The sequence below is a fragment of the Leopardus geoffroyi genome, chromosome B1 (genome assembly GCF_018350155.1).
Source record: "Leopardus geoffroyi isolate Oge1 chromosome B1, O.geoffroyi_Oge1_pat1.0, whole genome shotgun sequence".
Taxonomy (NCBI): domain Eukaryota; kingdom Metazoa; phylum Chordata; class Mammalia; order Carnivora; family Felidae; genus Leopardus; species Leopardus geoffroyi.
In genome coordinates this window covers 169948317-169961588 of record NC_059327.1, presented here as the reverse complement: position 1 = coordinate 169961588, position 13272 = coordinate 169948317, and the positions used below count along the sequence as shown (strand labels likewise).

The following is a 13272-nucleotide window of genomic DNA, read 5'->3' as shown; positions in this document are numbered from 1 at the left end:
CTGCATTAAACTCTGAGATATTTGGGGAACAGATTTTTGGAACTTCACGCATGTAGAATGTGCTGAAGTAAGGGGGAAAGAAGTGATCCGATGGTGTGAAAAGAACCCCCGATCTGTGATAAATGAGTGTAGCTCCTGAGTACAGCTGAAGATAGAAATAATATATACAGACAACACATTGCTTAGTTTACTGACCAGATGGAAGTCTTTTGACTGGTGGCACTGATTGGAAAAGGCATCTAACATCTTTAAAGTTGATGAGGCTGGCAGGAAAGGCCTTAGCGGAGATGGGAGAAGAAACGTAAGAAGAAACAGAGAACGGTGTGTAAGGAGGTTAAGGGTACAGACTGTGTCCGAGTTCCAATCTCAGCTCACTCAAAGCTCTGTGACCTTGAGAACATTATGTAACCACCTTGTATCTGTGAAATGTATAACACAACTTACCTCACCGGGTTGTGTTAAATGTTCATAGTGTTAAATGAGTGAAGGCATGGAAAGTGCTAGAACGGTGACTGGCCTTCAGTAAATGAGGACCTATTACCATCAGAGTGGCAACCATACATTCTCTAATGATAATGGGATGATTGGGTTTTCAATTTTATGTGTATTTTTAAAAAATGAGAATGGTATTATTTATACTGGTATCACTGTTAAGAAGAGCCAAGAGTCTAGGTTATGAAATGAGATGGAATTTCTATAAATGTATTTAGGAAGTTAGGTAGGTGTTGAAAAGGGATAGTTAAAAATTTGGGGACTTTTTAAGAGAGATGGGCCAACTGAGGGAATTTTGTAATTGGCCAACTTCGGGAAACTGATGAGGGCCCCAGGTATCCCAGGAAATAGATAAATCAGAGAAATCAATGGAGTGCAGGCAACATAGTTCCAGGAGGGAAAGAAAAAAAAAGACTTTCCCACTTGGGAGTAAGGAAGATCAAGGGCCCCAAAGAGAAGGTATTTCGATCCTTAGGATGTTAGAGGAAACCAGAATTTGAAAAGAAAACCTCGGGTAACTTCTCTAGGTCACTTGCTATTGTTTTGCTTACCACAAAGGTTTATTATCTGGGTTTAAATAAAACAAGGAATGCTTGAAATCAAACACAAGTGCCTGGAGAATATGGTGTGTGCACAGTAAATGTTGGTTCCCTTCCCTTCTTAGTGCTGCAAGGATTTTCTTGCATGTTGAAAGATACAACTCTGTCTTCAGATGGGGCTGCAATGATGAACTAAGAATGTAGATTGGAAAGGACTATAAAATCCTGATCTATGTGTGAAGATGCATCAAGCTGAATATAGAAGCATGAGACCTGTACCTGTAAGTTGCCTAATTTGTGTACAATTTGCACCCCGAGATCCTGTTAACTAGAGCAAAATAGTCTGTGCCCTTGCAACATTTAAGATGTTCCTCTGGAGAGAACTGAGTGAAGAGAAGCACACAGAGAATCTGAATCTTAGGAGTTGGAAGGCAGCCTTGGATGCGCAGATGATAGATTCTGCCTAAGAATCACTGGTGGCCCACTGGCACAGAAAGGGTTTCCTCAATGAGCCCAGCATCCTATTCTGCCACTAGACGTCACTACATATTGGCTCTTTAGATGTTCTATTTGTGCTGAAATCTGCCTCTGTATCTTCTGTGCATCTCTGCTTTCTCATCTGTAGAGTGGTTATAATCAGTCTGCGGTGAGGATCCGGGGAACAGAGGACAAGCACTCCTAACGAAATTCACAGACAACACTATGGGGTCTGCCTTGGCTTCTTTCACTCTCACTCCTGCCATCTGGTCTGTCGGCAAACCCAACTGGCTCTACCTTTAATGGAGATTTGGAATCTGACCACTTGCACCACTGCTGTCCTCCTGACCCATGCCACTGTGATCTCCCGCCTGGGTTACTGTGATAACCTCTGCAAAGGTTTACAACACAGCAGCCATGGTCCTGCCATGAAAACCTAAGTCAGATCCAGTCACTTTGGCTCTTGATTTGGCCATAAGAAAAGCCATAAGGCTGTATGGGAAACACGACTGAAATCTTGGCTCTTGGCCCTCCTTACCTGCTATAATTTTCTCTGTAATACTTGTACTTGTCTATATGTTTCACTTAATTGTCTGTCTTCTTCCACTAGAAAAGTGAGCTGAGAAGTACATGAGTTTTTGTCTGTTTTATTTCCTAATGAATCCAGTGTCTAGAACAGTGCCTGAATGATTGAAGGATCTCAACAAATAGTTGGTGTAGTGACTGAGTGAATGCATATAAAGTATTTAGAGAAGTTCCCTGGATACAGTGTTCAATACACTAAGTATTTAATATACATTAGGTACATTATTTTTCCTAGATCTTGGTTGCCTTTTTGAATAACTGCTCTGTCTTGCTGACGCCACACAGTGTATCACCATCCCCTAAAATATCACCTGGACCAGGATGGGCCAGTAGGGCTACTATTTTCAGTTCTAGGAATTCTGGACTATCCTGTGGGCCCTTATTATGCTTTTAGGCAACCAAACATGCATACATATTTAATTAATTGTTTCGTTCTGGGAGAAACTGCTGCCACATCAATATAGGAAAGAACTGGGGTCCTTGGGTAGAGTCTTGGAATTAGACACTGAGACTCGGTAGGGGTTGCGACAGAAAGTTACTACACACCACACCACGAATCCTATGGAGGAGCCTTAAACCCTGGGAGCTACCCCGGGCCCCGTGTTTCATTACGTGGATCACATAAAACATGTCAAGTTGAGGAATGCTAATATTTATACTTATCCTGATGTTATTTATAGTAATATATTACTATATGTAACACCCAATAATATATATGTAGTATATAATACCATTTTGCTATGAAAGTTAACAGATGAATACATCTTATTCAAGATGGCTGGCCAATTATATATATATATATATATATATATACACACACACACATATGTGTGTGTGTGTGTGTGTGTGTGTAATTGGTCAGCCATCTTGAAAAAGATTTATTTATTCATCTGTTAACTTTCATAGCAAAATGGTATTTTACATATATATGTATATATATATATATGGTATATATATATATGGTATTATATATATATGGTGTGTATATATATATGTATATATATGTGGTATAATACATACAGGTATAAATATTGGTACATAAATAAATTTTTCATATATTTTCATGTTTGTATATATGTATGCTATGTATCTGGCTACACTCTTGACTGAAATATAGAATTTTAAGCTTAGAAAAATGTAAACCTAAGGGTAGTTGCTTCTTTCTGAAATTAAACTGGATTATAGTAGAACTAGTGACTCTCTATACACAATAAAAATGTTCAAAAACTGGGGCACTTGGGTGGCTCAGTTGGTTAATTGTCTGCTGATTCCCGCTCAAGTCATGATCTCATGGTTCATGAGTTCTAGCCCTGCGTCAGGCTCTATGTTGGCAGCATGGAGCACGCTTGGGATTCTCTCTCTCCCTCTCTCTCTCTGCCCCTCCCTTGCTTATGCTCGCTCTCTCAAAATAAATAAATAAACTTAAAAAAAAGTCCAAAAAATTGAGTATTGCTACAAATATTCTTGGGATCTAACCCTAGTGCCCAGGAAACAGTAAATGTAAATTCTCTATCCTTGAGAATATGAGTGGCATTCTTGTTAAACTCTTCTTTGGCAGTTGCCGTGAGGCTCATTTGCACACGTGCATACACACACACACACACACATACAGCAAAAGACTTTGTAAGCACTAACTACTATATAAATTTAAAGTATTCTTTTCTTTGAATAAATTCAACAGTCTTACAGTCAAGTCTACAGCTAAATTAATCTGTTTTTCATATTTTCAATGGAGCCCCAGGTATTTAAACACCGTATTCAAAGAATCGGTAGTAATAACAAGAAAAAGAATCCCTATTAGCACTTCCCCCTGTATGTGAAGTGAACAGAAACGTGATGGAGTACCAACATTCACTTCACTTTGAATTAAACACAGCATCACCGCAAATCTCAAGAGATGATATTAAGTTCTCTGTGTGGGTAATACTAGGAATTCTACAGGCAAGGGTAGAATTATATTTGGTTGGCAAAAAGCCAATCAAACTTCACACTTCTTTTAGAAGTAGGTGGTCAAAGACTCTGTTCTTGTCATCAAAGCTGTTGGCTACAGTGGCTTAAACTATCTGAATCTCAACATCTTCTGTGACATTCATTTTGAAGATAAAACATTAAGAAGTGAGGTAAAATGAGGTCTAATGAAAATGATAATGAATTGGAATTTTAACCTCAGGGAAAAGCAGGTCCGGTGAGACAGAGAACATCAAATAAAAACAAAGGACTGATTTTCCAAATGGTATCTTCAGACACACATAGTCTCTGATTTTACTTCTTCAGGAAAAAAGGACTCTAAGCAAGGTAAGCAGATGCATTCACAGCTTTCTGTTTTCCTCACAATACATGCTGTAAATTTTCCAGAGTTCATAGTGCATGTTTCCAAAGAGGCCTTCACCTCTGGTGGAAGGAAGTACATGCTCCTTGATACGTCTGGTTTTGCTGTAATAGTATATAATACCTCTCTCTAATAAATTGAACCACAAAAATTTTTTTTCAAACGTGTCTGCATTCTGCTAATTTATAAAAAGCAGGATGCTGTCAGATAAAATTTCATGAAAATGATCTATAAACCAGACTGTCAAAAGTGAAAGGTACTCAGGCAGTACTTAGGGGCAACAAATCCATGGAAACCACTGGAAATCTTTCCTGTGGCTGCAGGACAACAATGTACTGTAACGGAGCTCACGTTTCCTTGATTTGCAAGTTACTGTGAGGTCACAGGAAATCCTGAAATGTTTTCCACATTTTCTTTTATACATTTTATGTCAAATTTCCTGCAATTGAAATCATAAACCCTCCTACTGCTGGAATCTCTTCTGAAGGAAAGGAGATCTTGTGACACTCCCCCATGAACACCTAATAACTCAATTCCTACCAGTGTAACCAGAACCTGAAAGACAGAATTGAAAATGGACTGTGATAAGGCTGAAACGTCAGATGCCCTAACTCGTTCAAAATGAAAACTAAACCAATCTCATTAAGACGACTCTAAAAGTGCATTTAATCTAGTGACGGTACACTTTTCCCTAGAATGAGAGATAACAGAAGAAATGACAGACTGTCCCAAAGACATCAGCTAACCATTTCTCCAAATCTCTGATTCAAAATGCGTTTGTGGATTTATAGTCTAATTTTAAAATGGCATCTTCTAGATGGAGATTCTTAACATGAATAAAGCTCCTGACCACATTTTAGTGTTCCAGCTAGGCTTTTGAAAGGGTAAGTCAGATTTAAGTAGAATGTCCAAGTTTAAAATGTTCTCTCAAGATTTATCACTTGCAACTGTGGAAATTAAAAAATAGCTTTTAAATGGCCAAATACTATTTTAATACAAATCCATGCCAAACAAGGTTCGTTAATGAACACCAATTTTTAAGATTAGTTGGATCGGGAGTTATCAGGACACATTACCTCTCCTGACATATCAGGGGCCATCGGAACAGCAGGCCACAGAGATGAGTAGATTCCAAAAAACACCACCCAGAGTACGATGCTGCCCCAAATCGCAATATGGCTGAACTGTGAAGGAAGAGAATCTGAGTCACGAGACTTTTAGGTAGGCCGGCTCCACAAACACTAATGAAGCTTTCACAAATTCCCTTATTAATTTTTTACTACATCCATCAAATAGTATCTATAGGAATTTCTAAATAATGATGTGGGCGTGTTTAACTAGATCCTTCATCAGGGCTAATGCTAATGTCTTCCAACCATGGCTAGGATGTTTGTGCTACTGGCATTTAGAAGTGTTCCGTCTCTGTCTCCTTTGGGGGCTTTCTCCTCCGAATCTCCTCTTTTTCATCTGCTGCCATGTTTAACCTCCTTTGTTTTCACTTTGCATGCTGTCTCGGGGAGAAGTTAGACACGTGGGAGAATGCTACCTGTATGCTGATGACGGTCAGCTCCACGTTTCTTGTGCCCATCTTTCTCCTGAACATCAAACTTTCATTTCTTTTTGTTTCTTGGGTCTCTCTACCTGGATACCGCAAAACTAATGTTCTAAACTGGAACATGTTTTTACCCAAACTGGGTATTTACAAATATCTGAGGACAAATTTTTGCTAATATTGCTGGTCTTCATAATCATTTTCCAGTGGGTTTTCTGCCAAGTGCATCTTGCGACACATTCTACTAAGAAAAGACTCTTAGTCAAATAAGTTTGGAAGCCTCTCTCCTTCCTGGAATATTCACAATACACAATAATATATTAAAGGCTCTGACACTCTTGTGGTCAATAAACCTACTTCAGTTTTCTTTATTCACTGTTTCCAAATCAGACAAACTAGAATCTCCAGTTCTCCTCCTTCCACCCAAGACCCCTCACGATGAACAAACTGTGGGACCAGGGAACAGGGATACATAAAGTTAGTATAAAGAACAACAATGTTCACAGTTAAAACCTAGTAAACGTGAAATGCCTTGGTTGTGGATAGAGACACTCTTACCCATGTCCAATATGAGGTCTCCAGTCCAGCTTTCAAACACACGGTTATCACCACAAACTAAGACAGAAGGGAAAATGTTATTTTATTTCATAAATGTGACAGTTCCAATGATTGAAGTGAGGTTTATAAAGACTAAGTATTACACTGTGAATTAGACTATGGGACTGGTAGATGATTCACAGCTTGCCTTGTATGTCCACCAAGCAAAGAAACAGGTGGGCTATCTGTACATGGTGGCCGTGGCCACTCAGAACCGCCCATTAGCAGCATCACACTCCTGCCACCATCCCTGCTCTCCTCACCTGCACAGCCTCACGGTTCATCCACGAGGTTTGTGCCTGCCGTTTCCTGTACAATTCGTGAACGGTGAATGCAAACCTGCGGTCACTTGGATTCAAGTGTGCTTTAATTTGATTTTAGGGGCGCATGGGTGGCTCGGTTGAGCTTCCGACTTTGGCTCAGGTCATGATCTCATGGTCTGTGAGTTTGAGCCCCACGTCGGGCTCTGTGCTGACCGCTTGCTCAGAGCCTGGAGCCTGTTTCAGATTCTGTGTCTCCCTCTCTCTCTGACCCTCCCCTGTTCATGCTCTCTGTCTCAAAAATAAATAAACATTAAAAAAATTTTTTTATTTTATATCATCTGTAATGGGGTGCCTAAGGTGGCTCAGTCGGTTAAGCGACCGACTCTTGATCTTGGCTCAGGTCATGATCTCACGGTTCGTGAGTTCGAGCCCCACATTGGGCTCTGCGCTGACAGTGCTGAGCCTGCTTGGGATTCTCTCTCTTTCTCTCTCACTGTCCTTCCTGTGCTCTCTCCCATGCCCTCTCTCTCTCAAAATAAGTAAAATAAAGTTAAAAACTTTTTAAAAACATTAAAGAAATATCATCTATGAGACTTAAAGCCTCTACTTTCCGAACTTAAGAGATAAATTCTAAAAGTAATATAACTGGCTGTTTAGAAATTTAAACACTTACTCTGTAACTCTACTTACTTAAAAACCCTACCGATTAGGATATAAAAGCCTGTTATGCCCTCCGTGATGCACACACCCGTTACTGACTCTGCTACTAACTCTGCAGTAAGGGAACCTGCTGTAATGAACTGTCCTGTGTTTTCGATAGGGTGGCTCAAAGGTTAACTGGACATGCCCTGGAGTCACACTATTTGTGCTCAATGCGCCACCATTTATTAGGCACTTTGGTCAAGGCACGAGGCAAGTTACTTGACATGTGTGTTTCCGCTCCTTCACCTGTAAACTGGGACTGATGTAGGTCACCTCCTTCACAGGGGTGTGGGTATAAAACACTAAGACCAGTGCTTGGCGCTGAACTGTTACCTGCTATTATCTTTTTATAATTAAAAATGAAGTTCTAAGGGGCGCCCGGGTGGCTCAGTCGGTTGAGCGTCCGACTTCATTCAGCTCAGGTCATGATCTCACGGTTCGTGGGTTCGAGCCCCATGTCGGGCTCTGTGCTGACAGCTCAGAGCCTGGAGCCTGCCTTGGATTCTGTCTCTGTCTCTGTCTCTCTCTCTGCCCCTCCCCTGCTCACACTCTATCTCCCTCTGTCTCTCAAAAATGAAAACAGTAAAAAAATTTAAAAAGTATAAAAAAAAAAGTTTTAAAGCCTGTCAGTAGTCAAAGGAATTCTGGGCACCGAAGGCGGTGGCAGTGTGACACCAGCCTCGCACGGGTGGTCAGGGCACGCTTGCTAGCTCTGCGTTTCGGGCACTTTCAGGGTTTGCAAATGACATTAGGGGCTTCCCTGTGGGGTCATAAAGCCAGGTTCAAGTGAAGCGTTTGGGCCTTCTCAGCAAGATATCTAACGGCAATTTAGGATTAATATCTGTAGAAATAAAACTCTTAAAATGTAAGTGCTTATTAACAAACCCTATAAAGGTTCAAAACTAAGAGGCGTAGGTTGACATAAAGAAAAACGCCTTCCTGAGACCTGAGTGACTGAACGTGTCCCTAAAACACATCCATGATACATCCTCCGATTAATTTCTAAACGTACTCTATCAAGTAGTTACTTATTTGTTTTGGCACCCACGCTGCATGAGACCAAGTCACCAGCACCCCTGACCCGACACACTTTCTCTCTCTGTCACTACTTCAGTTGGTTGATGTCAATGGAAAGAAGACCTCTGGAAAAAACTTAATCCCTCTGTTACTTACTGGCCTTAACAGCCTATCACTAACTTAAACACTTGATATTTAAGCATCATAATATAGTTTTTCTACCAACTGAACCGGCCACACTGACAGCCACTTAGTATTTGGAGCAGCACACTGCCCTCATTGGGGGGTCATGGACAGGGACACAGGATTAGAGAGGAGGGAATGCTGGTCTGAGAATTCACAGTTGAAGGTGAGTAGAAAACTTACCAGACACCAACCATGTGACCTCGGGCATTAGCAGTCAAGTAATAGTTTTGACTTTTAAGGTTAAAGTGGTTTTAAAACACGTTTTGGACCTTTATGGCAGGAACGGGATTGCACGCATGTCTGTGTCCTCCGTAAGTGTTTGGATAGTGACTTAACACAGTGGGTTCCATGCCTTGTGTGGATGAAATGTCCCCAAAGAGTGATTCCTCTCCCATTTCAGTCATCATGAGACTCTAGAATAATTACTGGTTAAATACCCAAGAACAGTATGATAATATTTGCCATAAATTCAGAAAAGCCAAAAACAAAACAAAAAAAAATTTAAGGGCAGTAAAATAAAAATGGGGAAAAAGAGACAAGGAAGAGAAAAAGGGCAAATGGGGGGCACTAAGAGTAAAGAGGGAATACTGAAAACAATAGCAACCAAAGTCTTGTAAAGTCAGTGAGCCTAAATGACATATTAAGAACCTAATATAAAAAAACCTCTTAATAGTCAAAACATCTATTTTCATTTTTATTTAGATTATTATTTTTTAATTGATTTATTCTTGAAAGAGAGAGAGAAGGAAAGAGCACACAAAAGTGGGAGAGGGGCAGAGAGACAGGGAGAGAGACAGTCCAAGCAGGCTCCACACTGTCAGTGCAGAGCCCTTCATGCGGCTCAATCCCTTGAACTGCAACATCATGACCTGAGCCAAAATCAAGAGCCAGATGCTTAACCAGCTGAGCTACCCAGGTGCCCCTCATCTTATTTCTTTTTTAAGGGGAAGTGTAAACAACTCTAAATCCAGCAGTGCACACAGTTAAAAGGATTTGATCTGATATACAAACTAGGCAAATGTTCTGCACTCACCGTGTAAACAAAGTTTCCCAACAGCAGATAATCAGAGGTTTTCCCATTTCCAAATACGGTACCTATATGACAGGAAGAGAGGCTTGTTAGAAATGAAAATAAATGAGGTCCTTTCAGAATCCTTTCAAATATAAATCAATTTACATGTGTTAAACAAAAGAAGGGGAACCAAGTGGCACACAATAGAGCCAGCAACTAGCGAATTAAAAAAAATTGTAAGAAGTCTCACAAAGTCGCTATGAATGTGGGTCACAAAGTGAAAACAATTTTTCCAAAAGCCAACATGAAGGAGGAAAACCGACTTGTTAACCAATTCTTAGGATCCATGAGATGGGGAAAAAAAAAATTGAACTAAGTATTAAGCAAAGCCTAATGTTATGGACATTGAGACAGGAAAGCATCCTGAACCCTTAATAAAGAACTCTGTTAACAATACAGATGAAGGTTTTAGGGAGGCTTCGTACTTTCTCTTCATAAAGTTGTTGGCATTGGTCCAAAAGGGATTCATAAATGCAACTCACAGAAGACTGAGGGCACCAATATGATTCCAGGCATATAGCTCTTGGAAGGTCTGGCTGAATTTAGGGGCATATTTTAAAGTATTTTGTCATTCCAGAAATGACTAACTAACGTGGCTTTAGATGAAGGGAGTGGTAGCTAACAAAGAAAAATGATTACTGTTAAAAAAATTAAAGAAATAAAAATAAATGAATAATCATATCATTGGCACCATGGAAAAATGTAAAACTCATGGCATAGGCAATACGATATCCTATTTATACAAATAGGCAACAATATTTATTCAAAGTCTCACATGCAAGGACAAAATATGTTAACGTATGGGACGAACCAGGCAGAGTGGCACTGGTATGAAAAGAAGGAATAATCAGGTGAGTTTGGGCGACACAGACTGGGGCTTGGTTCTGTGACTAATTGTATCACGTTAGTGTATAATCAATCTCCAGCCAACTCAGTTTCTTCACTTAAAAGATGAAGTGAAACGAACCACCCTGGAGGAGTTTTGAGATTAAAATGAGGCTTCATATGTAAGGCACCAAGCACAGTGTCAGTACTGGGAGCGTGTGGTAGGGGCTCCATGATGTGGCTCTACCCTCTCTAAAGTTTTTGGTTGCAAGTAGTCAGGAAGGGCTGCTTAATGGCTTGGCAATAGAGAGGACTCCTCTCTGTGGGGGTATTCCATGATTAGGGATATAGGAGCGGACATGCTATGTCTTATGAGTACATTGTGGACAAACTTGTAAGTGTCTGCAATTAACCTGCAAATTTCCATACAACCAAATTAACATACTCATAAATCTACAAAATAACTGAAAGTGTCTTATGATCACTTCCTGTTTTCCACGCATTTACACAGGTCCCTTAACCAAAATATGTAAGTTATCAAAAATGATCACATTTGGGTCCAAGTAATAAGCCTTCTGGTCACGACTGGTTCATCATGAAGAAGCCGAAGATTCATTTGAAGATCACGTTGAGAAAAAAAATTAAGAGCCTATTGTGGGGTTTGTTGGATTCAGCATTTGGATCATTCAGGCAAATCATTTGTTCTCATACTTTCTCATCTCTAGACTCCTTTGCACTTAAAAATTATTGAGGATCCCCAAAAGCTTTTGTTCGCGTGGTTTATATCTATCGATGTTTACTAAGTTAGAAATTCAGGCAGAATATTTAAAAATACGTATTGATTTATCTAAAAATAATAGTAATAAACACAATACATACAATATAAACAGATTTTTATAAACAATATTCCCAGAAACAGAGCAGGTTAGTGAGAAAATTGGGCACTGTTTCACATTTTTATAATCTCATGTCTTGCTTAATGGAAGGCAGCTGGATTCTCATATTGTTCTGGTTGAAATATATGAGGGAAATTCAACTTCACGGAGAGATGGAGTCATAGAGGAGTGTTTTAAGAATCTTCTCTAACGGTATTCTTTGATACTACATCAAAACTCAACAAGTAGTTTCGTGAAGGTTACACGTGGAACCTGAAACTGTATCAGTGAGCTTTCAGTGCTCTAATTACAGTAAGATCGGTGGTTCCACTTGACATTTTGAGTGGATCTTCAACCCAGGCAGGATTCTGCAGCCTCTTGAAAGTAGCTGGGTCAGGTCAGAACTCGCATGGCGCATAGGGCACTCTGCCCGGTTCAAGTCTCACTGGTGCGCAGCACAACGGCTTTCTGCTCCCTTCCCGTTTTGTCACACAGAATATTAATGAGATGTGCACCAGGTTTCAGGATTTACAAAGGTATCGGTTTTACAGCTTCTTCAAAGGCATGCTTAAGTGAAACTGGCATCTGTTGTTGTTTTTTAAAGTGGGTGCCTGGCAGGGAAGAATACCACTGCCCAGTGGTCCGGTGGTACCACTATGTGTGCTAAGGTATCAGCAATTTTACCCGCCTTGCTTTTGTATCAGCCATGAAAAAAGAAAAATCACGTCTGGATAATACGATAAAAACTTTGAAATTTTGACCTCGGGTAGCCCAAAAAAGGTCATGGGTATTTATAGGTGTCTATAGGCCATACTGTGAGAAGTAAAGAAATGAATATTTAGCTGTACTTTCTATAGCCTTACATTTCTTGTGTACCTCATCCTTTCAAGAGCTACAAAAACAAAAACAAAACCCCAAATCTAAAACCTGTCCTTATTTAAAAATTAAAAATAAGGCAAAAAAACCCACAACAAACCCCTCAACATTAGAATGTTACAAGGTAATTTATGCCAGATGCCATTCATGTCACAAGAAGAGAAAGCACGTGTGCCCTTGACTGGGCTAGGTCTGGGTCTACAGGTGGCACCCTTTTTATCAACTGCCTCTACTGACGGTAGCTGGCTTGGGCAGTTTCTGGGAAACCGTGAACATGCAAAGGGAGTCCTAGGATCTGTTCGCCAGGAGCTGGAGTTACCTGGGAATTCCTTTCAAACTCTGTCACTGTTCAGGTGTTTTTAGATGCTACTCGACTTGAGATACTTTGGACATCCAATTTCTTTTTCTAATTTACAATGCTGAAATATCAAGAGATGGCCATGTGTAGTCTTTCATACCTATATTGATTTTGCAATCTGAAAATAAGGTTTACGTAGGGAAGTTGTCTAAGGTCCCATATTGTACCCTACATCTCAATGTCCCACGGCTCCAAAGAGTGGAAGCAATCTAAACGTCCGTCAGCGGAAGAATGGATACGCAAAACATGGGAAATCCATACAACGGAGCATCATTCAGCTGTAAGAGGTGAAGTACCGATTCATGCTGCAACTTGAACCAAGGCCACATATTACGCGATTCCATTCTTCCGAAACGTCCAGAACAGGCAAACCCACAGACAGCAGTGAGTGGCTCCCAGGGGCTGGGGGGGAGGAGCGATAGGGAGTAACTGCTAACGGGTATGGGGCTTCTTTAGGGGGTGATGGGAATGTTCTGGCATTAGACAGTGGTGAATTTGGGCAATTCTGTGAATATACTAAAAAACGC

At 40.3% G+C, this 13272-nt stretch overlaps 1 protein-coding gene across 10 annotated transcripts in view; it reads right to left on the bottom strand.

Moving 5' to 3' along the window:
- The window catches only part of ATP8A1 (ATPase phospholipid transporting 8A1), a 235113-nt gene that overhangs the window by 30085 nt on the left and 191756 nt on the right, over positions 1–13272 (bottom strand). For all 10 annotated transcript variants that reach the window (XM_045474206.1, XM_045474203.1, XM_045474204.1 and 7 more), the window contains 3 exons: positions 9773–9834; positions 6533–6589; positions 5499–5606 (listed from right to left, as the gene is read on the bottom strand). In XM_045474206.1, the coding sequence (XP_045330162.1) occupies positions 5499–5606; positions 6533–6589; positions 9773–9834 (227 nt within the window). The remainder of the gene's footprint in view (positions 1–5498; positions 5607–6532; positions 6590–9772; positions 9835–13272) is intronic.